This window comes from Antedon bifida, chromosome 8 (genome assembly GCF_963402885.1).
Source record: "Antedon bifida chromosome 8, ecAntBifi1.1, whole genome shotgun sequence".
NCBI lineage: Eukaryota > Metazoa > Echinodermata > Crinoidea > Comatulida > Antedonidae > Antedon > Antedon bifida.
In genome coordinates, this window is record NC_136233.1 from 509,205 (window position 1) to 536,082 (window position 26,878).

The following is a 26,878-nucleotide window of genomic DNA, read 5'->3' on the forward strand; positions in this document are numbered from 1 at the left end:
CACCAGGTCAGGATAGAACCCTGGACTTTGGGATTGGAAGGCAAGCACATTAACCACCACCGCTACTCAGCTCTCTTTACTAGCGTGTGGTGGAAAGTGTAATTGTGTGGAAGCAGGGAAGGCTCCTCAGTGAGTAACCCCACTTCCCTGGTACACAAGAATGCAAGACCTGGTCTCTTTAGTTTCAGTACAAAGGCATTTATATATCACCATCATCAAGAATGCGAACATTAAATTAAGATTATCAATTATTATCGTCTCTGTAGCGCCTTTACAAACATCAAAATGGAGAATTTTGCAAAGATAACATGAATTTTGAAAACTTCTAAGCAATGGAAAATGATGGGGTAATACAACAAACCATCAGAATTAAAAAGTGTTTTAATAACCGATTTAGACAATAAAAGAAGAAAAAAAATGCAATATACTCACAATACATCTGCTTTTAAGCTCAGTTTTAACTTGAATCCTGCAGAGTTTGTATATGTTAATAGTTGATTGTGACCGATTAGTGTTTGATATAGTTTAATCCACATACAACACTGCATACCTAGCTGACGACGTATGATAATTCCGATCGATAAATCAACCCCGCAAAATGGATGGACAATAAACTCAATTCTATTACTATTGATCGTATTTTGCAAAATTGTCAAGAAATATTATTATAATGATTCAGTAATATTAACATGACTAAGCTGTTTTATTCTAGGGTGAGACTTTTGTTGTTTTATGCAGAGATGTGTACATTGTACACCTCATTGGGTTTGTGAGGTAATCGGATAGGAAGTTAAGTGTCTATATCGGACCACTATGACGTCAAATGTTACATCATATATTAATTTTAGTTTTATCATCTATTCAATCATATAGTACCCCAGTTTCAAATATGCCTAGTAATTATTTTACGTATCACCACTAGCGGGCATTTTCAGCTATAGGTTTAATTGTGGTAATTTCAGCCAAAAACACTTTTTGTCATGTCATAGTTTAATTAATACAGTGACTCTTTTGAGACACATTTCAATGTATTTATATTATTTAATTTCAAAGCATGTTAAATATTTTCATCCATTTTATTGTTCATAAAAAATGAATGTAAAAGAATACAGTACTAAACTCGTGTCTTTTGGTTTGAGTGTGACAAGCGGAATACTTTGAGGGCGTCCTTTGAAGTTTTACAAAGTTGCTTGAGGTAACTAGACTACGATCGCTTCCGCAGACGGCTGTCAGCGAGCCAGGCAAAAAAGGACAATAACAACGTTATTTCATTGATCTTTATCTCGATTTACATCAATATACTGGATTTAATGTGTTTTATGATGTCTTCTTCGTATACTTATTATATTTTGCATGTCAATAAACATCGATGAATTGTCAAAATGTTACTTCAAATGAACAGGCTTCCTCCTTCTCAATTGTGGAACCATTTCTGCGGTGGTGGTACGTCTTTGTTTAGTTTGAGTGAACTTCGCCAGGGCAGAATATAGGAATTCTCGGCTTGAACTGAAGTATTCGACTTACTCATGTTTATGTAACAGGGCCTAGCATGAAGGCTAGCACAAACGAATAACTAAATCAAAATGGTTGAGAAAATTATTCCTTTAACTATGTCAACATATTCATTTCAAAGGCCATTCTTAACTGGTGGATGTTGTTGTCTCGAAATTCGGACAGAAATCTGGAAAAATCGAAGGTTACATTTTTCAAACTTTCAGAAACTAATTTCAATATGTTTTATATTTTTGATAATAAACAGTCATTTTTTTGTGGTTGAAGCCAAGTGCGGTGGGTTTGGTAGAAGTATTTTAACATCTTCTGAGGGAGATATTTCAGATGGATTTGGAAGTTATTCCAGTAACCATCAATGTGAATGGCTTATAAAAGGTAATTTATTTGGTAAAATTTATTTTTAACCAATAAAACATAATAAAAACAATTTGAATTTAAGACGGCGCACACCAAAAAACATTTAAAACAATTTATATCGCATAGACCTAACATCAAAATAGAACAAAATTGCATTTTACAATGTATACAACTAAACTGACTGACAAAAGTATTGTATTTAGAGTTCGTCCTAAGTTTTTGCAATCATTTTACTGTGACATTAAATTTATTTGAGTAATAATAGATTACAATACATGAAAAATGTTACAGTAGCGTCGTGTGATGTGTAAGTACTGTAGGCCTATAAAGTGTAGATAATAATGACTTGCTTTCTTTCTACAGCTCCCAATAACAACAGCAAGATTGTTCTTGAATTTAGTAGTTTTGAAACAGAGTGCAGTTATGATTTTCTGTTTGTTTTTGATGGCGATTCACATTCAAGTCCACTCATTGCAAGTTTGAGTGGCAACTATATTCCTGACGTTGTTGTGGCTCGCTCGGGCAAGGTACGCTACAATTTGACCAGTTGGCTATCAGTGGTCTTATATTATTTGCAATAAGTTAATTATCAATGTAGTATTACTAATACAATTTGTAGATAATTATTATTAAAATAATAATTGTTTTTTGTTTATGCCATTTCATATTCAAAACTCTAGTACATTATATACATTCAAGTCTAGCTTAAAGACTCATTTATTCACCATGTCTTATCCAGAAAACTTGTAGCGTATTTGTAATGTTTGTAGTCTTTAAGATTTGTAACTTTTTTTCATATTGTTTGTTGTCAGTAGCGCAGTGAGCGTCTTTTTAGACGGATGCTTGCGCTTTACAAATTTCCATTATTATTATTATTATTATGTTAAATAATAATGGAAATAAGTAAATTGAAACATACACATTTGCATACTAAGCCATTCAGTGATATACTATACTATACTATTATTTTACAATGGGCATAAAGGAAGGTACAGTATTCCAAATGACGGACAAGATTTCTCAACGATCCTGTTAATATCCAGTTTTTTTGTTTTTTTTCAATTAGCCTATATAGGTAGTACAATATTAATGATAACTGTACATTCAGTATGTAATCATTCCTTTCTTATTAAATATTTATTCTAATCATTATCTACATTGTAATTTAATTTTAGATGTTAGTGATACTGTACAGTGACACCAATTATATATTGCGAGGCTTCCAAGCTAATTATCGCATTCAAGATTGCGTAATGGATTGCTCGAATCACGGTACATGCGTGAATAACATGTGCGCATGTGACAATGGACACACGGGGGAGTGGTGCCAACAGGTAGAATGTCCTAATTCATGTAATGCTCCAAATGGACACTGTCATTTCACCAGTAATGTAAGTTTATATTTACGTAACATTTTGTGGTATTACTAACACTCTTTCAACATTAATCAACATTAGTTGATTTTTGTGTTTTTTTTTAAAATTTCATACTCATCCAACATCGAGCACAAACTCGCCAACCCAGGATAGAAAAACTATTTTATTATAATTTATCATGCTTTTTATAAACTATCTTATAATTATCTTATTATTAACGTTTTATAAGTCTAAGTAAGCTTAGGGAGTGGAGTTTGTTTGTCATGAGTTACAGCCCTGGCACTAGGTCAGGATTGAACCCTGGACCTTGGGATTGGAAGGCAAGCACGTTAACCACCAAGCTAAATGAGCTCCAATTTACTTTTGTGTTGAACCAAAATAACACACTTTTTAAATCTTTACTGTGAGACAACAAACTAAGCAAATTATTAGTTCAATGCTGAACTTGAAAAAATGTTGTGTAAAGTGAAAAATTAACATATATTTGGGACCAGAAACATTTTAATAGCATTATTTGATATTATTCAGAACTTTTATAGAGTTGGAGCGTTTCAGTAAGACATGTTCTTTTGTAGCATGTCTACTTATTATAATTTCTTTTCAAGCCTTTTTCTAATAGGATATCTGGTAACAATATGTTTTTTGTTGAATCTGTTAGAAAGAAAATTATGATTCACAAACAACCACTTCAACAAACAGGTAAAGTGGCTGTAAAGGCAACAATAGAAAATGAACAATAACAAAAAGATTTCTTTTAAAACCACAGATTAATTAAATAAATGGCTCATATTATTGTATAAATAATCAGTGAGTTCAAGGTGCAAATAATATTTTCTTCTTAATTATTTAGAAAATTGTGTAAAAACTTGTTCACAAGTTGGACACCATTCCATAATGCTATTAATAATGTATTTATTTTATCACATGAGGTAGCCCTGTCATCCTGAGTTGATTTTATGGGGGCCTTCAATAAGACAAAGTGGCTTACAGTACTAACTACAATACTAAGAAGCATCTAGGCCTACTGTACATACAATTTAAAACTCAATAACAACTGTAGAAATTGCAAGAACAACACATCTTGTAAACAAACAAAAAATTTTCAAATAAAATGTATATTCCATTCAATTCTATAAAATCAAATGGCTCTATTTTATTTATTACTGTAATAATCGCTACTACAGTAATTTAGGTAAAAAAACAAAGAAATATTATGAAAACAGCAGTTTTGAAAATTACACTAGGAGGTCTAAGTAACTGTAAATATTTTATTGTGTTTTATTCACTTCCGTTTTCATGCATTTTCCCTTCACTTAATCTATTGTTATTGTGCGTTTCTCTCTTCATACGAAAGTAATAAATTGTTACACTTGATTTGCTTCTAATTCTTTTGTTGTTCGTTGCTAAGTTATTGCTTAATTTATTTTAAGCTTTAAAATTGATTTGTTGGTTGTCATGACAAGCATTGATGTCCAAGGACAGTTGTGCAGTTTATTAAGAGAGCTGTTATTATTATGTTTTATTAATTAAAGATAGTCTACTGTACTTGATACAAAAACATGTATGTTTGTGCCTCATATGTAAACAAATATTGAAAGTGAAACCTCCTTAGACACCTATGTATGACGGGAATACTTTCCTGTGAAACGAACAACGGGAAATATGTTTAGCATTACGACCCCTATTCAATGGACACCCCTATTAAGGGGACACTTTCCTGTGAAATGAACGAGGGATATATGTTTTATCACTACTGCCAACAACCACTATTCAATGGACACCCCTATTCAATGGACACCCCTATTAAGGGGACACTTTCCTGTGAAATGAACGAGGGATATATGTTTTATCACTACTGCCCACAACCCCTATTCAATGGACACCCCTATTCAATGGACACCCCTATTCAATGGACACCCCTATTAAGGGGACACTTTCCCATAAAATGAACGAGGGATATATGTTTTATCACTACTGCCAACAACCACTATTCAATGGACACCCCTATTCAATGGACACCCCTATTAAGGGGACACTTTCCCATAAAATGAATGAGGGATATATGTTTTATCACTACTGCCCACAACCCCTATTCAATGGACACCCCTATTCAATGGACACCCCTATTAAGGGGACACTTTGTTGGGTCCTAAAGTACAGTATGTGAATGTCAGACTTTAGTTAGGTAATGTTGGACCTAGGCTAGGCAATCTGCCTTTACATATTAAAAACGTGACATCCTTGAACAGTTTAAGTCACTTTGAAAAACTCATTTGTTCTGATTTTTCTTTTTGACTGCACCATGAGCAATGATCGTTGGAATGGCGCTTTACAATGCAACGATTGATTGAATAATCCTGTCTATTTCAAACTGAAAAGTACTAGTAGCAATTGTTTACACAATTGATTTTAAATTCATATCTTGTGAGCACTAATAACATTGATCAATGTTTGAGTAGGGATGTTGGGTTTATTTTAATATTTTAGTTACACTAACATAACAGATCAATTATTGTGTGTGCTGACTCAATTTACATTGTCATTGATACTCATAGGTAAAACAAATAATATTTTATAAGTATTAAACAAACAATATTTACAATCTTTGCTCTATTGGAGTAAAATACAGTTCTTTGGTTGGTTTAACTTGATAGTGTTCAAATGTATGTGGTATCAATTACATTAGAGGTAACAAGATCAAAGTTATATCGGAACTAACGACACAGATGCATAATTTAGAGAGTTATGATTTGGATTAGGGGGATATTGTATACCTCCCTTTTCAGATCAGCTTAAAACCATTCTATGCTAGATTAACTCTAGTATTTGTGAGAACACAACCAAATTATTTGAATGTCATTGTAAGCCATGAGTTCATTGATAACATAAAGGACATTTGACATTAAAGTTACACATCATATTGAATTGAAGGCTCAGAGTATATATGCCACTAAAAACACCCTGTGGGGTAGATATAGAAGTATTTATTGTCTTTTTCATGTTAGTTCATCAGTCAACGTTTCGATTTGTGTCTGAAAATACGAGCGTATGTATTATACGTATGAAATGCCAAAATATTTATCTTTTTACTAAATTCGATCTAGTACCTAGACTAGGGTAGATACAATGCATGCAGTTTAAAGCTCTGTCTACACTATCAAACTTTAAATAGTGTGACAAAAAAAATGTGATGTGCCCATATGTGGATATAATGATGTCATATCATTATCATATTCAAGCATACTGTATCACTACCATACAGTATTTGGGCACATCACACTTTTTTTTGTCACACTTATAGTTTGATAGTGTAGACAGAGCTTTATACAGTGAATTGAAGTTGTATACATCCACAGAAAGAATAATTAACTATTTCTTTTTATTATTAAGGTATGTGAATGTAGTGAGGGCTTTGTGGGAGAGGACTGTAGTCTAAATGTATCAAGTAATAACAACTTGGCTGGTTACTACACACTCTATTCTTCTTTTCATAATGAGTTCAAAGGTCGAACTGGACATGCTGGACAGTTTCATGAAAACAGTAACTCTCTCTGGGTTTTTGGAGGTAAGAATTTATTTTTATTTATTTGTAAGCTGAAAGAAGTACTCTGAGTCTGAGTTGTGGCCCTACAGTTTCATTTATTTTCTTATTCTGATTATTCAATTTATGTTAGAATTGTCTTAAACTGTTAATGAATAAATGTATATACATGAATGAATACTAGCAGCACAATCATTATTTCCTGTTTCATTGTTAATTATTTTTTAAACACAATAGATCCCCAGACACAAATAAATGTCCTCCTTATGAATTTTGTTTACTTTTTCAGGTTTTAATTTGTATACAACTTTAGATAGTATGGATTATTATAACTTTACAAGCAATAAATGGCAAACGGTTACATTTCAAAGTGATTGCATTCAACCAGTAAGTAGCCATACATAATACAGTGGTATTACAGTCAACATAATACAGTGGTATTACAGTCAACTCTCCCAATACCAGACTTCTCTCAAGGTTCAAAAGGTCTCAAATTCATTTTTTAACATAGTCTGAGTACCACCAGACTTTCCGGAAAACCAGAAATATTTGGTCAGCGCAAAGGTGTATGATATTAGGAGAGTTGACTGTATAACCTTTTGTGCTATATACTATCATTTAATTTTTTTTTTTTTTTGCGAAATCTGAAATTGCCATACAGATCCCAAGTTCAAGTTAAACTGTATTTATTCCCTGAGGCACAAATCAGCACAGAGTTGTTCTTCCCTAAGACTGCAAAATTTAGTATATATTCATTTTGAAATATGTTTTTTCTTTCAGGCTGCAAGATACGGTCATACAATGACTCTATACCAAGACACGCTAATTGTTTTTGGAGGATCATTAGATAATGGTACCCTACTGAATGACCTGTGGCAATTTAGCATTACATCACAACAATGGACACTTCTAGATGATGCAACACAATCACCAGCTCCTTCACCAACCACAGACCACTCAGCAGTACTTGTCTATAACACTACTTTGTATATCTTTGGAGGTTAGTGTCAACAGATTTTGAAATTTAAAAATAAATTTAACATAAAAAAATCAACAAACTGAAACATAACAATAAATTTTAAAAAAAATATGCATGGACTAGTTTTCAATTGCTTGTATTGTTTTTTACAGGAGTCACTTCCACATTTTATTCAGTAAATAAAATGTTCACCTATGACCTTACGGGTCAATCTGGGTGGCAGGAGGTCATTCCAAGAGGAGGACATGAAGTAGGGGTCACAGGTCACACTTGCGTGTTTGATGCTGAATCTAATTCTCTTATTGTATTTGGAGGGCTTCACAAAACTACAGCGAGGTAAATAGATTTAAACTTTTTTAAATAAAATAAACTATAAATTAAAAATAAAATAATAATTTATATTGAATTTTATTGTGATTTTTGTTTTTTACTTTTCTAGGGCAAGCACAAAAAGCAATGATATTTATTTATTTCATGTGGACAAGTTGTACTGGTACAAGTTGGACATAGGTGATGGTGACAAACCAAGAGAAAGAGCCTTCCACACGGCTAATGTCATTGGAAATTATATGCTGGTTTATGGTGAGTTTTGATTATTCAACTGTTATCTTTAATTCAATTTACATTGTGGGTCCAATACAGTAGATTAAAAAAGTATTTATAAAACTACAATACAATGGGCAACAATACCAATATTTGTTAAAGAGACTAGATCTAGAGTTAAGGTACGGTAGTTCCATCTTTTTCCAGAATAGATATTTGCATATTTATTTACATATTTATTTGTATATATTTCAGGTGGCTATGTTCATGATCATGTTGCAGTAAATTCAAGCGTAACAGAGGCTGAGATTTGTTTTTCCAATGAGATATTATTGTTCCACCTTGGTTGCTATCAGTGGGTGGCATGGAATGACATTGTACAAGACTTTCCTCCAGGTAATTTTAAAATCAGAATTGTTGTCATGAACAGATATAACTGAAACTTGATTCTCAAAGTGCATTACTGTATCTACTTTAATAAACGCACCACTATATTGTATTACAACACATTCCAATTTGTAGTAGATTTCATTTATTTTTTTTGATACAATTACTGTATCCAAAAAATAAATGCCTTCCTCGAATAAATGCTCCCTCTAACCCTCCTGAACAATAAACGCCCGCGGTGTTTATTCGGATAAATACGTTATATGTTTTCTTTATAGAATTATTACCATTGCCATTTTTTTTTATTCATAGAGAATCCATTTCCGGTACAATCGGGTCGATTTGGCCACATCGCAGCGGTACGTGATAATGTGTTGCTAGTTACTGGTGGTTACAGAGGGACAGTTCTCAAAGACTTGATTGCAATCAAAATGCCAGGCTCTGTTACCAGTAACATGTCACAGTGCTATAGACATGAAACGTAAGCAAATACTTCCTTAATGATGTAGGATGTAAACTTTAAAGCTCTGTCTACACTATCAAACTTTATGTGACAACAAAAATGCCCATATATGGACATGATGATGTCATATCACTACCATATTTGGGCATATCACACCTTTTTTGTCTAACTAGTTTGATAGTGTAGACAGAGCTTTATACAAATTGAGGCAAAGTGTATTTTCAAAAGCATGTTGAAAGGAAAGATATTAATGATCATACTTCTCATTTCAGACAAGAAACATGTTTAGTTGACCTTGAATGTGGTTGGTGTGCAACTGATCAATTGTGCATTGACAAAAGGGATAAAATGGTAAGTTTATGGGGTTTTCACATCATAACTTTAGTGATAACCTAAATAGACACTGTGGTAAAGGTTAACACTTTGAGTAAGTATTATTATTTTTTCCTCTAGAATTGTATAAACTTTCAAGAAACATGTGCTGGCGTTTGCCCAAAGTTGACCTTATGCGAGAGTTGCATGATATGGGGTCAAAGTTCACACGGAAGGTCTTGTGGCTGGTGTGTCCTTGAAAGAGCTTGCCAATCTATCAATGGTTTGTCTTTTTTTTTTTTTAGAGTTCATTGTGGAAAACTTTTTTGCATTGCACTAAATTTAAATTAAAAAATTATTTACAGTTGCAAAAAGATTTGAATGTGTTATTTTTTTCTTTTTAAATGAAGCAATTTGAATATTTTTTTAGATCCCTCAGGGCAGTGTGATGAAAATTACAGTGAGACGCCACCACCATGGTGGGAGTCACCAGGGTCACTCCTGAATTCATTTGATCAGTGCAGACACCTGGATAAGCCACCCGGAATCACATGGAAAGAGTTCAGATATCCAGTTAATGAAAGTCATCCAGACAAGGTAATGTAAGATTCAATGTTTAAAGATGTATTGTCCCTTGAAACACAAAAAAATGAAGGTCAGAATATTCTAAATTTAAATTGGCCATATCAAAGTAATGTTAAAGTTATTCACTCTAAGTCGAAAATTCGAGCCAAAAACAACAATTTTACGTAATTAACAGCTAAATTAACCTGATTACATTTCTTCTGGAAAATCATCGCGAGCGAAAGTAAACAAAGATTTCAAACCATGATTATACATTATGCATGATGCTAATTAGGATTGTTTACAACTCGTCACGGTTGAGGAGGTGTTTTCACACAGATCGCGAGGAAGTTTTATGAATATGCATACAGAGTAGCCAAATAAGCCCGTTGCATTATGAGATATGTTTTGATCGAAAACTTTGACTGGAAGTCAAAGTTATTTTTTGAACCAAAAAACGTCTGTATTTCAGTTAAATGATTTTTTTTTCGACTAATTTTTGGTGAAAGTTAATAACTATTATGATACTTCAAAATGACCCACTTTTTTTCAAAATCTTTTATTTTTTATTTTTTTGGAATTTGACAAAGGGACAATACATCTTTAAATGATGCAGTTACTTTGTATCTATTCAATGTAAAATGTTCATACAGTAGTGTGACAGCTCTACTGGGTGACATTTTGATTATGATGATGCTTATGATGTGATGGATTGTGGTTTGGTATCAAAGAATGGCTTGTAGCTTATTTTGATCTCCCTCCACACTTCTTTGCATTCTATCCTTATTACTCTGTATTCAATATTTAAATTAAGTGTGGACAAAACCAAATAAACAAACAAACAAACAAATGGCAACTCCATCGTTATAGTGTTGAGAAAGATCAGTCAATTATCAGTTGTTAGGGTAAGATAATTAAGATTTATTAAGAGAATTAATTGAAAAAAGGGTGGGCAGTATTTGAATAACTATTAATTATTCTTGTTGGTAGGTTTCTATCTTATCCAGTACTAGTGTAGGCTTCCAGTTAAATCAAGATGTACCCAATGCCATAACAACAGGGAAGGCTGTGTTTAGTGGATTTATCCATCCTTCTGGTGTGTCTGGTCTTCAGGGCGGTGATGTCAAAGTTTCTTTGAAATCATCATCTGCAACCTCTTCTCTTTCTATCAGCACTGATGCTTCAGAAGAAAATAAGGTAAGAAACTTCAGATCAAATTATTTTCTTTCTTGTATCTATTAATATCGTTCAAACATGTTCACTTTAAAGCTTGTTTGCCACTTGTATGCATTAATAACGATGGATTGATTGGTCAACTCACTTGCAGTGCGCTTACATCCTTGTGTTGCATCCAAGTGGGGACCAGCTTAAACATAAACACAATTTGATAAAATAAATCTTGTATTGATTTTCAGGAACTTGTGGCAAGTGTTAATAATGGACAGAATTCAGATTCTATAGCAACTCGACACAATGGTGATGCTGTGTTACCAACTCTACCTGTAGACGGTGTATACTATGTCTCTCTGGAAGTAGACCAAACAGTAGCATCAACACCTATCGTATCATGGGTGGCTATAAATTGGGATTGCACCAGTTGTATAGGATCTTTACCATATATATCCATTGAGATTCATGATGAATTCTTACAACCGTTTTATAGTAGTTCTTGTGATGGTTACGTTACTTGCCTCGCTTGCCTTAGCGATTCCAGTTGCGCTTGGTGCTCAGATCGTAACCTATGTTTACTAAGAAACGTTACGAGTGATCAGTGTGGCTTAGACTCATCTTATCTAATCACAAACCCTGAATACTGCGAGGCGTGCAGCGTTTATGTAAATTGCTTTGACTGTCTATCAAGTATGTTCTGCGAATGGCTACCAACCGAAGTACAATGTGTACGGCGAGGGAGATTTCAATACAGCCTGCTTGACCGTGGTCAATGTCCAAGTCCATGTCACTCTAGGACCAATTGCTCTTCGTGTGTGACCTCATCCAGAGAATGTGCCTGGTGTGACGATACTCAGCATTGCTTTGCATACGGTGCTTACACGTCCATCTATAAGTATGGTCAATGTAAACATTGGCATGATGATGATAGAGGCCAGTGCCCTGATTGTAGCCTCTTAACAAGTTGTAGTGAGTGCTTAAAATCGTTTAGGTGTGGATGGTGTGGGAATGAGAATAACCCAACACTTGGAAAGTAAGTACATACTTAGTTAATATCGTATATGAATAAGTGTTATCCCGTGATCAAGTATAATCCGACCTAATTCTTAGACTAAATTTGAACTATACACTCCTACAGTACCTCCTAATTTTCGCCAAATTTCAAACCCATGCCCCTAGATTTATACTCAGTAATATATTGTCATTGTTATAAGTATGTAGAAGTGTAGGTTTGTTATTGGTTAGAAATAAAATTAGGCTCAACCCAATGATTACACACAAATTGCAGTCTTTAATTTAGTGTTTTTCTCCTCCAGTTGTCATTCAGGGGATTTCGTTGGTCCATCATCCAAACTCTCTTGTGAATCTCTTGTTGCGATTGATTACAACATCACCACTAACGAGACTGCTGATTGGTCGTACGCAGAATGTCCGCCAGTAGAAGAGTGTCGGTTAGGTTTGGATAATTGCCATGAGAATGCTTTGTGTATCGACACGGATGAATCGTTTTATTGCGAGTGTCTTCAGGGGTTTATAGGCGATGGATCTTTTGAGTGTAACAGAACGTATGTAGGCCTAAACTATAGCTTTTTTATTGTATTATTTACATGTTAGGGTACAGGAATGAGGCGTGTGTTGAAGACAGCAATACCAGGCTCTATTGTCCATGGGTTAATATGTTTCATGGTTTTCACAAGCGCCTTGAGCACTTTTGTAGATATATGTGCTGTATAAATATTATTATTATGGGAAGAGAAGGAATCTCTGCTTTTCACGTTCAGTAGATTTTTCTCTCTGAGATTGGGTATATGAAGTTTATTTATGAGGCAGAATATAAGGAACATTTCAAACTTACTTGTGTATTCACAATGTTTATCTCAACCTTATTTGCATACAGGTGCTACTATGATTGTGAACATGGACATTGTAGTGGGTCACCTGTTTATGATTGCATCTGTGATGTTGGTTGGACTGATGTTAATTGCTCAGTTAGTTGTGGATGTAATTATCACAGTACATGCATCAATGGGACTGGGTCATGTGATAGTTGCCAAGGTAATACATTAATGTTTATTCAAGTTATGATTATTAATATTAATATTATTAGTTTCTGTTTATTAACAGATTAACAAGATTAAAAATCTTTTTATATTCAAACAGATTTGACAATGGGAGAGTTTTGTGAACTCTGTGTACCTGGTAGCTATGGTGATGCTACCACACAATATGGCTGCCATGACTGTGCTTGCAATAACCATGGCGACCCAAACATGGATGATTGTAACAACATTACAGGTGTTTGTTTCTGTATAGATAACACAGGCGGTGATTACTGTCAACTGTGTGAGGATGGATATTATGGTGATCCAAGGTAAGACTAGAAATCCTACAACAGTGGATTCAACCATTATAATAATGAGTTTAAAACAATAAATAAAAAAATTAATTTAAAAAAAAATAAAAAAATAATAATTTACAAATAAAAAAAAAAAGTTTTAAAAAAAATGTATAAAAATAATTTTAAAATAAAAATAATATTAAAAATGTACATTTTTTTTTAAACAGTCATGGTGGTAAATGCTATCTCGAATGCAAAGAGAAACTTGTGATAACTGATGTAACATCATCAACATTGGGATCTCATGAGGGGGATGGTGCTACCAATCCAGAACAAACATTGTGTAATTGGATTCTTACTGTTTTTGATGACCTTAGTCACCCTTCACCTTTGACACCAGTTCCTACTATATCCCTCTCTATTGAGGAGATATCTTTGATGTGTGGAGTAAGTTGAATTATTACTTATCATTCTTGTCATCTGATCCAATAAGGTTTATTGCAAATAGCTTGATTTCACAAGGAACTTCATTGTAGGTACACGTCATGACATTTGCTTCCAAACTTTTCCAACCATGCGCCGCCCATGCTATTTGCGATAAATCTTATTGTCCTGTGATATTTCTTTATTTATTTTTCAGTTTTGTTTAACATGTTTAAGACATTCAAAAAGTTGCAATTTTAAAAGATATTCTTCTAACATAAATCTATTGATCAATATCATGTTTTTTCCTAACTAATAATTCTCACTGTTATTGATGACAGCGTGACTATGTATATGTGTATGACGGACTACCAAGCGCTATTTCAAGTAACTCTACTTTTGGTTCTATTCATCTTGCAAGTTTCTGTGAAGCAAACTCACTTGAAAAACAGACTGTTGTACAGGCAACATCAGGTCAGTATATTGCAGTTGGCACATCCACCATGCTCTGTCTAATACACTTCCAAACTTTATGGGACAAAAAATGTGATGTGGCCATATATGGCCATGATGATGATGTATCACTACCATATTTGAGCATATCACCACCATATTTGGGCACATCACACTAGTTTGATAGTGAAGACAGAACGTTATAGTAAACAGTACCTCTTGTTCATATAGTGAACATAAATGATAGTTTAATTGAATGCTTACTATTATTTATTGATTCATCTTTTCTAGGTGTCATGACCATCATATTTGAGGCTGACACAAGTAGCAGCTCACCTTCCAGTGGTTTTAAAGCAATGGTTACTGTGCATGAATGCCCATCAGGTTGTCATGGTAATAGAGAGTGTATTAATGGGAAATGTGTTTGTCAAACTGGATTTGGTGGTGTGACCTGTGAACTTGAGCTTTGCCCTTTGAACTGCAGCTATAGCAGAAGTCAAGGGATTTGTAATGAGGTAGGTGGAAAGATCTCTTGATTGTGTAAAATACATTCCAGTGATATTTTTTCAAAATGTCTGTCAAGATCGCAAGTTAATCATACGTCCACTGCATTATCAGTAAGAACATTATGACATTAAAACAAATCATAATGAGTGTGTTTAGTTGAGTAACTAATTTATTAAATTTTTTAAGTGTAATCAATGGGGTTAAGTATGAATGGTGTAAACATTTTTATTTTAGAACTTTGGTTTGTGTGTTTGTGTCAATGGATTTGGTGGGGAATCATGTTCAGAAGAACTGAGCACAAGCAATGCCGTCTGGACCATGCTGTTCAACCCAGATATACACAATCACTCTGTTGCTGATTCGTTTCCATTAGGGGTCATGGGTCACACTATGGTGCTGAGAGATGATTCAATGGTTGTTTTTGGAGGCTACTCATTTCAAACAAATTCTAATGTTAACTCACTGTGGCAGTAAGTTCTAATTTGTTTTTCCTTTTTAAATTTCATTATTTTGTTATTGGTATATAGATTTTGCTTGTTTCTGGTAAATATCTTCTCTAACCAGAGTTTCATTCATACAGTAGTAATACCTGCATGGTGAGTGTGGTCCTTTTTCCAAACATAACAGCTCATTTTGTGGCCTGATTACATTGTTTGTTTTCATTTTGTTAAGGTACAACCCAACAACCTCAAGTTGGAGTAAGGTGGTTAGTAATCAGGCCAGTAAGCCTCCTGCTAGGCATTTCCATGCTGCAGCCTACACGTCTGATATCCTCTACATCTCAGGAGGCATTTCTGACTCTGGTGTGTTAAACGATTTCTGGGCCTACGGTTTTAAACAAAACAGCTGGACAGAACTTGAGGTCAGTTCATTCACTTCTTTAAATGTTATATATTCATCTGATTAATTTCAAACTTTGAAAATACTACACATTATAATATACATTATTTATATACTAAGTCATTTTATTATCATTTTCCAATAGGCTGTCAAACCCCTGGCTGGCCATACTTTGACTGTTGTAGATGATGAGCTGTTTTTGATAGGAGGATATTCCCCTGAAAATGGCTTTCTTGAGAAGTTGTTTGTATTTGATATACCAACAGATGAATGGGAAGAAAGAACAATGCAAGGCTCACCACCCACAGGTAAGAAACCATAGCATTGGGTAGGGTTAAGAATTAAGATAATTTAGAAAAACAAAAACTATGATAGGATTACATTTTCCGAATTTGTTTTTCAATAATTATTTTTTAAACACATTATTGTTTATATATTGTATACATTTTTAGTAAAGTTTTCTTTTAATATATAAATTGAAAATGTTTACATTTCGATTTAGGTTTATATGGCCACTCAGCTGTGTATCATGAACAGACAGGCGCCCTCTATGTTTTTGGAGGATATGGATTTCACGTTGATCTAGTGTACGCTTCAAATCAGTTGTACACCCTCCGTCCTAGTGAAGGTGTCTGGAGCATTTTACCAATAGAGTCAAATAGAGCTGTAAGATTCTAAAGCTATTTTTATAAATAGTTTTTCTATTATTAACAGGTTGAATAGATCATGTACTATTCCATCATGAAATTTTCGCACCATTCAACTCCTTAACATTCATTATTTGTATACTATTGCATCATGAGGGTTCTTAAAGAAGATCTATCATTAAGTATATTCTTCTGGTGATAGCAGAGTTTAACCTCAAGTTCCATTTACTGACAATTTGCTTGACCTTACCTGTATAATACTAATCAAATTTACAATGTTTGTTTCAGCCATTCTCACATGTATTTCACTCAGCTGTTAGCACGAATGACTATATGCTGGTAATTGGAGGTGCCACTGAGGAACATAATGTTTCTAGTACATTAATGGCTTACTCCTATCAATGCAATGTTTGGTATGATCTGGGAATTAACAGTAAGTTAGTTTCTTAGTTTCAAACTTAATATTTGAGCACAAACTTAAGTACTTAAGTAAGAAATGTTTCTCAATAGTAGTATACTCCAAAAGACAAACAGCATCAAGTTTTCACCATCACACAACAAACATACAGGTTTTGTTGTTTTTTTCCCCTGATATTTTCATTATTCTCATACCTTAGATTTTACTACTGGTCGTTCACCTCTACCAGCATCATCAGTAGCCGCTGTGGCATTTAATGTAAATACAACGTATGTCTACGGTGGTTATAATGGCGTGACAAGTGGCGCCCTCTATAGATTGCATATACCGGATGACCTGTGTGCTATTTATGATGGCAATACAGATGAATGTGTTAAAGTCCCAGGATGTTCTGCCTGTGTTACTAATACAACATCTAAATGTGCTTCTACAGGCAGGATAAGGTATTTTATTTTGTATATTGATTGATCACTTTCAGAATAATAATTCCATATATGCAAAAAACAATAAAAAAAAACAGAAAATCACACTAAAATAGGATTTTCTCCCATTTAGTGAAGAGATCATAACAAATAGTTTGTAGTAGATCTAACTTTATATAATAGTATATGTCCAATTGTAATGCATTTTATGGAGTAATTCCAAGGCCTACTTTAAATTTAAGATCCACTATTATGAAATGCATAGCTTTGAGGACAACATATCTGTACTGTATAAGTTATTATAAACAATATTGTGTTTGTAGTTGTTCTGGGACCTTTGATGAACTTGTACCGGGTGAGGTGACGTGTTACGACCGTATTGTTAATCGTGTTTGTGAGCACGCTCAGACGTGTAGTGAATGTCTAGCCGTCTTTCCTTCATTTCCCAATGGACAACAGGTTTGCATTTTCAAATTGTTATAAGTCATGCAACCTTGCTACTGAATGACTTCAATACTGTGCTTGTATCTTTTTAGTTTGTTGATTTGTTGATGTAGTGTACAAAAACAAACTTTTCCAATGTAGTGTTTTATATTTGACAATAAATGCTGTAGAAGCAGTGCTTTCATTCAAGATAATAATAAACACATACATCCTTTTTAGCCTTGTAGATGGTGCAGGAACTGCACAGAAACAACGTGTGTGAAAAGGGATAAGAAATGTCCTCTTGTACGGCACTGTGGTCTGAGCAAGCCTAGTGAAGAGATTGTAATATCAACGGCTAGATGTACAATATGTGAAGCATCTAAGTGTGAAACATGTTTGTCAAAGGGATGTATGTGGACAAGACAGTATGAACAAACAGGTGAGAGTTACATACATACATTGCATTATGTAAAGCTATCAAACTAGTTTGACAAAAATAGTGTGATGTGCCCTAATATGGTAGTGATATGACATCGTCATGTCAATATATGGTCACATCACAATTTTTTTGTCACTTTTAAAGTTTGATAGTGTAGACAGAGCTTAAGATAAATATGTATATTTTCTTTGTATGAATATATATTCAATTTCATTCTGAATAATGAACAAATCCTTTTCTGCAGGAGTTTTAACATTCCAGTTGTATACAGAACCTACTGTAGAATGGAGCTGCTTTCTAGAATCTCTTAAGGACTATGTTCCTGCCAGCTATGTCTTCCAAAGTTCCCCACCTGATGCATGCCCCACTAGGTGTCATCAACACAGTGACTGTAACACATGCTTAGATAGTACTGGTGCAGACGGAGGCTGGAAGGAGTGTTACTGGAGTAGGTGGTTGAATGAGGTAAGTCAGACTTATTTTAGACGGACTTTATTATCAAATAATTTCAAACCATGTACTATATTTTACTATGTTTGACCATGAATAAATGAAATGAATTATTTCATCCTTCACAGGAAATTTACATGGTCGTACTTCAAGTTAATGATATTGAAAACTTAACTAACAATCTAAGTAAATGCATCAAAGAAATTATCTCTAGAAATTGTCATGATAACATCATCGTAAACATAAAAGTACTGTAATCTTTGTTTGAATGTTACTGTTCACTATAAAAGCCTTTAGGGCATAAAGCCTTTAGGAACAGACCATTACAGTATGACTACATCTTGTTTATTCAATTACAGTGTTTGTCTCCAAGTTATCTGCTGCTTCGTTGTGCAACAGGAGAGTGTGGTACCATCATATCTGACCAATCAGCTTATTGCCCAACCCCTTGCTACATGCTAACCATCTGTACTGACTGCATCAGTACTCCAGGCTGTGGTTGGTGTTCTGTTGATAATGCTAATGGTATTGGTGTTTGTATGGAAGGGGGACTGTCCAGCCCTACTGGTGGTGTATGCCAAGGGAACGTGGTCAGTTTGTCTTCTGGAGAAATGCCTGGTAACTAATTCTTTATTTATTGGGTTTCTTTCTGTGCTTGAATATAATGATGAGGGGCTGTATTCACCCATCATGAATATTTCACTCAAGCCAGTAAATAATTAAGGTGTTCTCTTCAGTGATATTTGACTTAAGTGTGAATGGTGAATACGTCCACAGCACCATACACAGAACCTTAAGTTGTTATTCCCAGATACTTAGTTTACACCACTTAATATTCATTTGTTTGTACTGTATATCTTTGACTGTAACAGCATATTCTCTCTTCTTAGCATACATGGCAAACTACACAGACATCAGCAGTGTAAGCTGGTCTTTCCTGGCATGCCCTCCTGAAAATGAGTGTCTGAATGGTCATAACATTTGTACAGACACACAGCTATGTAATGACACACAAGAGGGTTACTTATGTACCTGTAGATATGGATATGAGGCTGAAAGGTATTACTATTAAACACAATTCATTACCGATTTTATTCACAAACACAGAAAGTGTTATCACACATGCTCAACCCCGGGGACTCCCAACAGCAAACATAATCACTTTCCATGGGACTTTCCAGCTGGTAGTGACAGAATAATTACAAAAATAATTTGAAATATATAAGTAAAGTGAATTGCTGAAAACCAATGAAACACTTACTATTACAGACTGTAACCTTAATTAGAATTAGTACTTTATACACTGTGTACAGTACAAGAAATTAAATGTTGTCCTTCTTTCCTTGTATTTTAGCATTTTAAGACAACTATCTTCCTTTCTTGTGTACAGTGTAAGTAATGACATTTGCCTTTGAATCTAACTATGAATATCAATTTAAATATATGTGTTTTCTTTTAATCTTCTATTAGCCCTGATAGCTGTGTTCCAGTGTGTAGCCCAGAATGTGTCCATGGCACATGTATAAATCCTGACGTTTGTGACTGTTTATTTGGTTATGTTGGTGTGGACTGTAGCTTGGCTTGTAATTGCAATGGACACAGTCATTGCTCTGGTGATGACGAGGCTGGATTGAATGACTGTATACACTGTTCTGATAACACAATGGTATGTCACCATTTCTATAGTTTTTTTATCCATACCATTAATCTAAATAATGATCTTAAAGTGAAGAAATCACTAAAGCTCTGTCTACACTATCAAACGAGTTTGACAAAAAAGTATGATGTGCCCAAATATGGTGGTATGACATCATCATGTCCATATACTATATGTGCACATCACATATTTTTGTCACATAAAGTTTGATAGTGTAAACAAGGCGTAAGACTTGATTACTTTTTTTCATTTCAGGGAAACAATTGTGAATATTGCCAAGCATTGTTTGTAGGAGATCCGCGTGATGGCGGGACATGCACAAACTGCACCGTGTATTGCCATGGCAACAGTGATATATGTTTAACATCACAAGAATATAATTCAACAGTTACTGCTGGATTGAGTCTAACTCCAGAATTGGTAAGTCAAAGGTCATACATATAACTGTCTGTCATTCTGTAAAACAATTAGTTAAAGCACTGATTTGATATATTTACTGGATGGAAAGCTTTAAAATAAGATTTCTACCTATCTACCTTGATCTACCTTGATATTAAGACTTCTTAAGCTTTAAGCTTGTTTGTCTCTCTGAATACCTCCATCAGTGCGATTATACGGCGAGAACTGCTGTGGATGACAGTGCCAATGTTTCTCCAATTGGTTTTTGAATTTGTTTAATGTCTCTTCCACTAGGACATGACTGGGTAGGGTGGGTGTGGTGTTTCTAAAGTTCGACCAGACTACCTCCTTCTAGCATATTCATGAATGTTGGATATTATATTATTTTCACTGTTGGAATTGTTGCTTTTAACCTAGGTGCAGGAAACGTTCACAAATGGCCCTGTGGAGAATGCATTATGTGTCAATTGCTCAGGGTACAGCAGCGGACAAAGATGTGAAACATGTATTGATGAATACTTTAAACAAAATGGAATATGCAGGCAGTATGTTTTATTTATTTTAAAATCCATTTTGCCAGAGGGAAGTGATATGCATGAACATTAATCTTGTAATTGTTCAACCTATAATGTACATATAAAACACATTTCTAATGAATATTTATTGGACAATTAAATTCTTTGGAAACCACGCATTCATTCATGAACACTTTGCTTTTTCCTTCATCATCGACATTTTTTTTTAGATGTGAATGTAATGGTCATTGGTCAACTTGTAACAAGGAGACTGGTCTTGATTGTAACTGTGCTAACAATACCCGTACGCCTCAATGTCCTGACAGCCTATTACAGGAACCTTGTTATGAACATCAGGTATTTAAATTTAAATGTACTTGGCATCTTAAAGAATATTTTTATTCAAATCGAAAAGCAAAATACAAATATGTGCTTATAAACTAATAACTAATAAGTCTCATTTGAGACTCAGGGAGGGAATTGTTTGACAGGGATGTGAGTTACAACCGTGGCACTAGATAAGGATTGAACCCTGGACCTTGGGATTCTAAGGCAATCACATTAACCACCATTCTCTCCACTACAAGAATTTGCACCTAAAAAGAATATATAATTATAATGCAACACTAATATTTCTTTGTAGTGTTCCAAGTGTACTGAGCGGTATGTGGGTGAACCAACCAATGGGCACCAGTGTTACTTAGAAATGAGAGTGGAACAAGACTACTGCTTCTGGTCCCAGACACGTAAGTTAACCACAGTCTGTTGTCACTAATTGCTGCAGTACTTATTTCACATTACTGCAGTAAGTTATTACTTCACTTATAATTCATAATCTTTTGTTTCATTTTTTTCTCTTTTTTTGCACTTTTGTTTTTCACAATCATTTTATTTTTTTTTTAGTTAACTAACAAAAAACACATAAATAACACTTAAAATCGTTGTTTTTACTAACAGAATGTCCTATTAATTCTGAGCCTCTTCCATATGGCCGATCATCTTTTTTTGCCGTTCAACCAAAGTTTAAAAACTTGGATATCCGAATGACAATTGACGTCACATACGGTAAACTTGATGTTTACGTTGCCTTTAATCACAGTATATTCACCGTTGATGTCAATAAAACCACCGGAATACACACAGTAAATATTGATGGTAACGTCGAGTATGAAAAACAGAGTTACAGACGCAGACGCGACACTGACTCGGATTCTTACAAATATTACGAGATAACTGCAAGTGGGTTGAACACGTTTTTAACGGTGGAAACATCCAAGTTCATAGTTGTCGTATTTGATGTCCAAAATCGCTTAGTGGTGACTTTTCCGTATCTGAACCATCCGTTGGAAACCGGGAAATTTTTTGTTACGCTTCTCGGGAAAAGTCCGGAACGTGATAACACGACGCAAGGAATCATGTATTATTACCAGGATCAGTTGCACATCGATTTGTTTGTGTTTTTCTCGGTGTTTTTGGCGTGTTTTTTCTTGCTTCTTGCGTTGTGCGTCATTGTTTGGCAAGCTAAGACAAGATTTGAGACGCATCGTGATCACCAGGAGAGACTCATACAAATGGAGACGATGGCGAGCAGGCCGTTCGGGAATGTTATGATCTTAATCGATGAAGATGAAGAAATCGCAAAAATGGCTTTGCTTAAAAAACAAAATCAAAAGGACAGTTCTCCTCCGCCCCTAGTAAGACGAGAGGTAAACCAATATTTCTTTTCAATAGTAACTAATACAGTAGTTGATAATCTATTTTTAAGTTAATCCAATTTTATATATATTTTCATCCCGTTATTTTTGTATAGTATGTAACAAAATAAATTCCAAATTGGAAAAGTTTCTAGTACCATGGTTCTATAAAGTCCCATTCTAATCGAGTACAAGTTATTAATAAACATTGAATACAACGGATAATGTAATAATAATAATGTTCAATTTAATATAGAGCAAAATATAGAGCAAAATTGAATAATCAACATAAAAAAGTATATATTATCTATTTCATCCCTTTACAGGAGTATAATTTCCGTCCCGGAGTGATGACATCTGAGATGGTTGATGACGGTATGGCTAACATTGGTACGTTGATTATCACACTGCCTGGTGTTGACATCCCGTCTAGGGCATGTCTAGGATCAGCACTGTTAACTGTTAAGCAGTACACCTCATCATTCCATACAAAAGAGATGCCAGTACCTCAGATACAATCTGTTAATCAGAAAGTGATTGTGCCAGAAGATTCTAGGCGCTGCCACACAAGGCAGATGCCTAGACAGGTTTGGCAGACATAACTAGACACTGCCACACAAGGCAGATGCCTAGACAGGTTTGGCAGACATAGCTAGACACTGCCACACAAGGCAGATGCCTAGACAGGTTTGGCAGACATAGCTAGACACTGCCACACAAGGCAGATGCCTAGACAGGTTTGGCAGACATAGCTAGACACTGCCACACAAGGCAGATGCCTAGACAGGTTTGGCAGACATAGCTAGACACTGCCACACAAGGCAGATGCCTAGACAGGTTTGGCAGACATAGCTAGTCACTGCCACACAAGGCAGATGCCTAGACAGGTTTGGCAGACATAGCTAGACAGCTTTGGCAGGTTTGGCAGACATAGCTAGACACTGCCACACAAGGCAGATGCCTGGACAGGTTTGGCAGGCATAGCTAGACAGGTTTGGCAGACATAGCTAGTCACTGCCACACAAGGCAGATGCCTGGACAGGTTTGGCAGACATAGCTAGACAGCTTTGGCAGACATAACTACACAATTTATGCAAAACTTGCTATAAAGAGAATTAAGACGAGAAGTTCCGTTTCACACCACCTTGATGTAATATAATACATTGTCTCAATTATTGATAGGCCCATTTATATAGACATTTCAAATTTAATAAATAGACCTATTTATATCAACATTTCCAATGTTGATTAATAGGCCTATTTAAGAGGTGGCGCCAAGAATGGACGGGATGTCATTAATTTATGTAATGACAAAACATATTGACATTAATTTATTTAATTTTATTGCCATCACATATTTCATTCCATCCAATTTTACATTGTAATTTATCCAATTAGCTTTTTTGTAAAATTTAAAACAAAAATGTTTGTTTATTTATTTATTCAGGTATTATAGTCAAAAAACATGCAGCCTGAAATTGTTATATTATTTTTTCTTGTTAACAATTAAAATAATTTATTAAATTGGTGGGAAACATTTTGATCCAGCCAAAAGGAATGGTGTTAGTGTTGACTTCAATAAACCTTGTGTATTATATGTATATACGTTTGTGATAATAATAATTAATAACATTAATGTGATTTGTTATTGCGTTAACTAAATGCTTTTCTATTAGATTTCGGTAATTGATTCGTAAAATTGTTCAAATTTCGTTTTAAAGAAAAGACTAAAAACTGATATGTAAATATAAATATGCCATGCAATGAATGCTATTTTTCTATAATGTAATAATCCATATTGCACGTACATTCCACCCAGTGTTGCCGTTTGATACCGCCGATGTCGTACATGTTTTTCATGTGTTATTTTTCGTTTTTGAATGTTTAAAAAAATATAATTCCATGCATTTGAGTTGTTGTTTATGAGTTTACGTTGAAATGTTTTACTTTTTTTTTCTCAAACCATAAATGTTTTAACATTATTTTGATTGTGTGCTGTTTGCCCATTTGCCTTGATTCCTTAATTGCGCAATATATAGAAATCGGAGAACTAATTGATTTGTTTGGTTTTAAACTAAAGCATTATTTATTCCGAGAGCAGTATTCGTTTATTAATAGGCGTTTTTTGTGTACTGGTAGATTCAACCCGGCCTTTAGGTCGGACTAACTAAATTGAAAGCCAATCAACGATAATGTAGTAATTTATTCATTCGTGATGTACAAATAACGGTATCCAAAAAATATATATTTACTCTATCCATATAAAAAACACCATAAATAAGGAACGTAAATTATAGTGTATTAATAATGCTAAATAATGCTAATTGTACATATTTGTACATTATCGACGTATTTGTATTTTTTATCAAATAAATACTTTTCTATAAAACAAACATTTGCTGTTGGAGACTGCCTTCTTTACTTTGAGTGTTTCTAATTTTTAATACTAATAGTTTCAATTTGTAAACATCGTCATTATTGTTGACGAGTGGTGTTGTCTTTGCCGCCGCGCGGTGGTCGTAAATTATGCCGATTTTCCACTAGGCGAAGTTGTTCGCGTGAATCGAAAGCGTCAGCTTGTACAGCAGGTACGCATGCGTCTATCTTCCAAATCCCTCTCGGAGAGCCATCGTAACCGACACGGTATTTATGACGATTTCGGGATGAAGCGTGCTAACGGATACCCGCGCGGCTGTTCTATTCATAGTACGCACGTTTCTTTTGAGATACAATAAATGTATGAAATTGTTCTCACAGAAGGATTGGGTAATCGATCGTTCCTTGCTTCTGTATTAGTATAATATTACATCTAATATAAATAGATAAGCCTAACAATGTATGTATATTGGTTACATTTTAAACTTAATATCGATCATGCATATATCAGGTTTCGAGTTTACCTATAAGGCCTAGAGGTCTAATAATTACAAAACTGTTTTATTGACAAAATATGTGATATATCAAAAAGAAATGTGTGCCTGACAATTTAACCAACTCATATAATAATTAAGGATTAGTGATCACAAATTAGCCAAATTGTGCAATAATTGAAGATTAGTATATTTCCCCAGGCTAGACATATAAGACGTTATAACGTTTGTAGAGATTAATTTCTTGTTAGGGCTTTGGATAAAAGCTATTAATAATTAGTAATCGGCGCTTGATATAATGTGCAACATGTAACAAAAGCTGTTTAAATTAGCCGCATGTTTAGAGTATTATGAGGAAAATAACGCCTCATAGCACGTGAGCACATTACTATGATTAAAAAGTAAACTTGTATGTTAGTGGTTAGGAGGCAGATCTGGGTTAGGTCTATGAATATACCAGCCAGGATTCGTTGTAGGGCGATATAAAAAATAATATCCTGTTAAATCTGACCGTTAGCGCTGGCCACACCCCACCGGATAAGATGAGACGCGCGCGTGCATATTTGTCATGTGAACCGGCGTCACATTTTGGTGAGGCCTTCAGTTTGGCAATAAACCTTGTTCCCACGAGGACGCAACGCAAGGACGTAACGCAACGCAAATTGATATGACCAATCACAAACGATGGATTATTCGAACAGTCGCCTGTGATTGATCAACTCGCTTGCGTTGCGTCCTTGCATAGCGTCGATAGTGGGAACCACGCTTAAGCTATTTTTTAAATTTTTTTTTCATGTTCTCTATTGTCTATTGTTATTTTGATTCGACGTTATGTAATAGGTTTTCAATATTAAATGGTCTACAAGAATGGTTTAGCCTCATTAAGTTTGATCTTAAGAAAATGTATCGACGTTTAATGGAGACTTAAGTTAATTTGTATTCACAACCTCTGTATTGTTAGCATTACAAGTTGATTCGAAAAATAAGCAAGAGATTGAGATGACAATGAGGTAATATTAGCCATTAATGGCAGAGGTAATTGCCAAGAAAAATCGTTGTTATCATAACACACCTTGCCGATCCTTTTGTTTTGCTTTACAACGCGTCCGTGACGTGTTCTTGTTGCCAATTTGGAAAGCACTATGCCATTACGCTCAATTTATTATCTCAATATTG

At 34.5% G+C, this 26,878-nt stretch overlaps 1 protein-coding gene across 1 annotated transcript; it reads left to right on the forward strand.

Moving 5' to 3' along the window:
* The first annotated feature begins 1,213 nt into the window (after positions 1 to 1,213).
* Positions 1,214 to 25,216, forward strand: LOC144849470 (multiple epidermal growth factor-like domains protein 8). The gene is made up of 40 exons (XM_078706387.1): positions 1,214 to 1,887; positions 2,233 to 2,396; positions 3,045 to 3,260; positions 6,636 to 6,810; positions 7,076 to 7,173; positions 7,567 to 7,786; positions 7,918 to 8,101; positions 8,205 to 8,347; positions 8,564 to 8,704; positions 9,008 to 9,176; positions 9,431 to 9,509; positions 9,612 to 9,753; positions 9,901 to 10,067; positions 11,025 to 11,231; positions 11,450 to 12,237; positions 12,521 to 12,769; positions 13,102 to 13,259; positions 13,365 to 13,575; positions 13,770 to 13,989; positions 14,307 to 14,439; positions 14,710 to 14,933; positions 15,160 to 15,395; positions 15,598 to 15,787; positions 15,911 to 16,073; positions 16,268 to 16,431; positions 16,701 to 16,845; positions 17,030 to 17,273; positions 17,576 to 17,711; positions 17,916 to 18,117; positions 18,362 to 18,582; positions 18,927 to 19,185; positions 19,458 to 19,626; positions 20,038 to 20,233; positions 20,480 to 20,644; positions 21,041 to 21,168; positions 21,369 to 21,495; positions 21,782 to 21,884; positions 22,096 to 22,844; positions 23,159 to 23,419; positions 23,898 to 25,216. Exons 1-40 carry the CDS (start codon positions 1,584 to 1,586, stop codon positions 23,910 to 23,912), a joined length of 8,265 nt encoding a protein of 2,754 aa, XP_078562513.1. The 5' UTR covers positions 1,214 to 1,583; the 3' UTR covers positions 23,913 to 25,216.
* Positions 25,217 to 26,878: the final 1,662 nt, after the last annotated feature.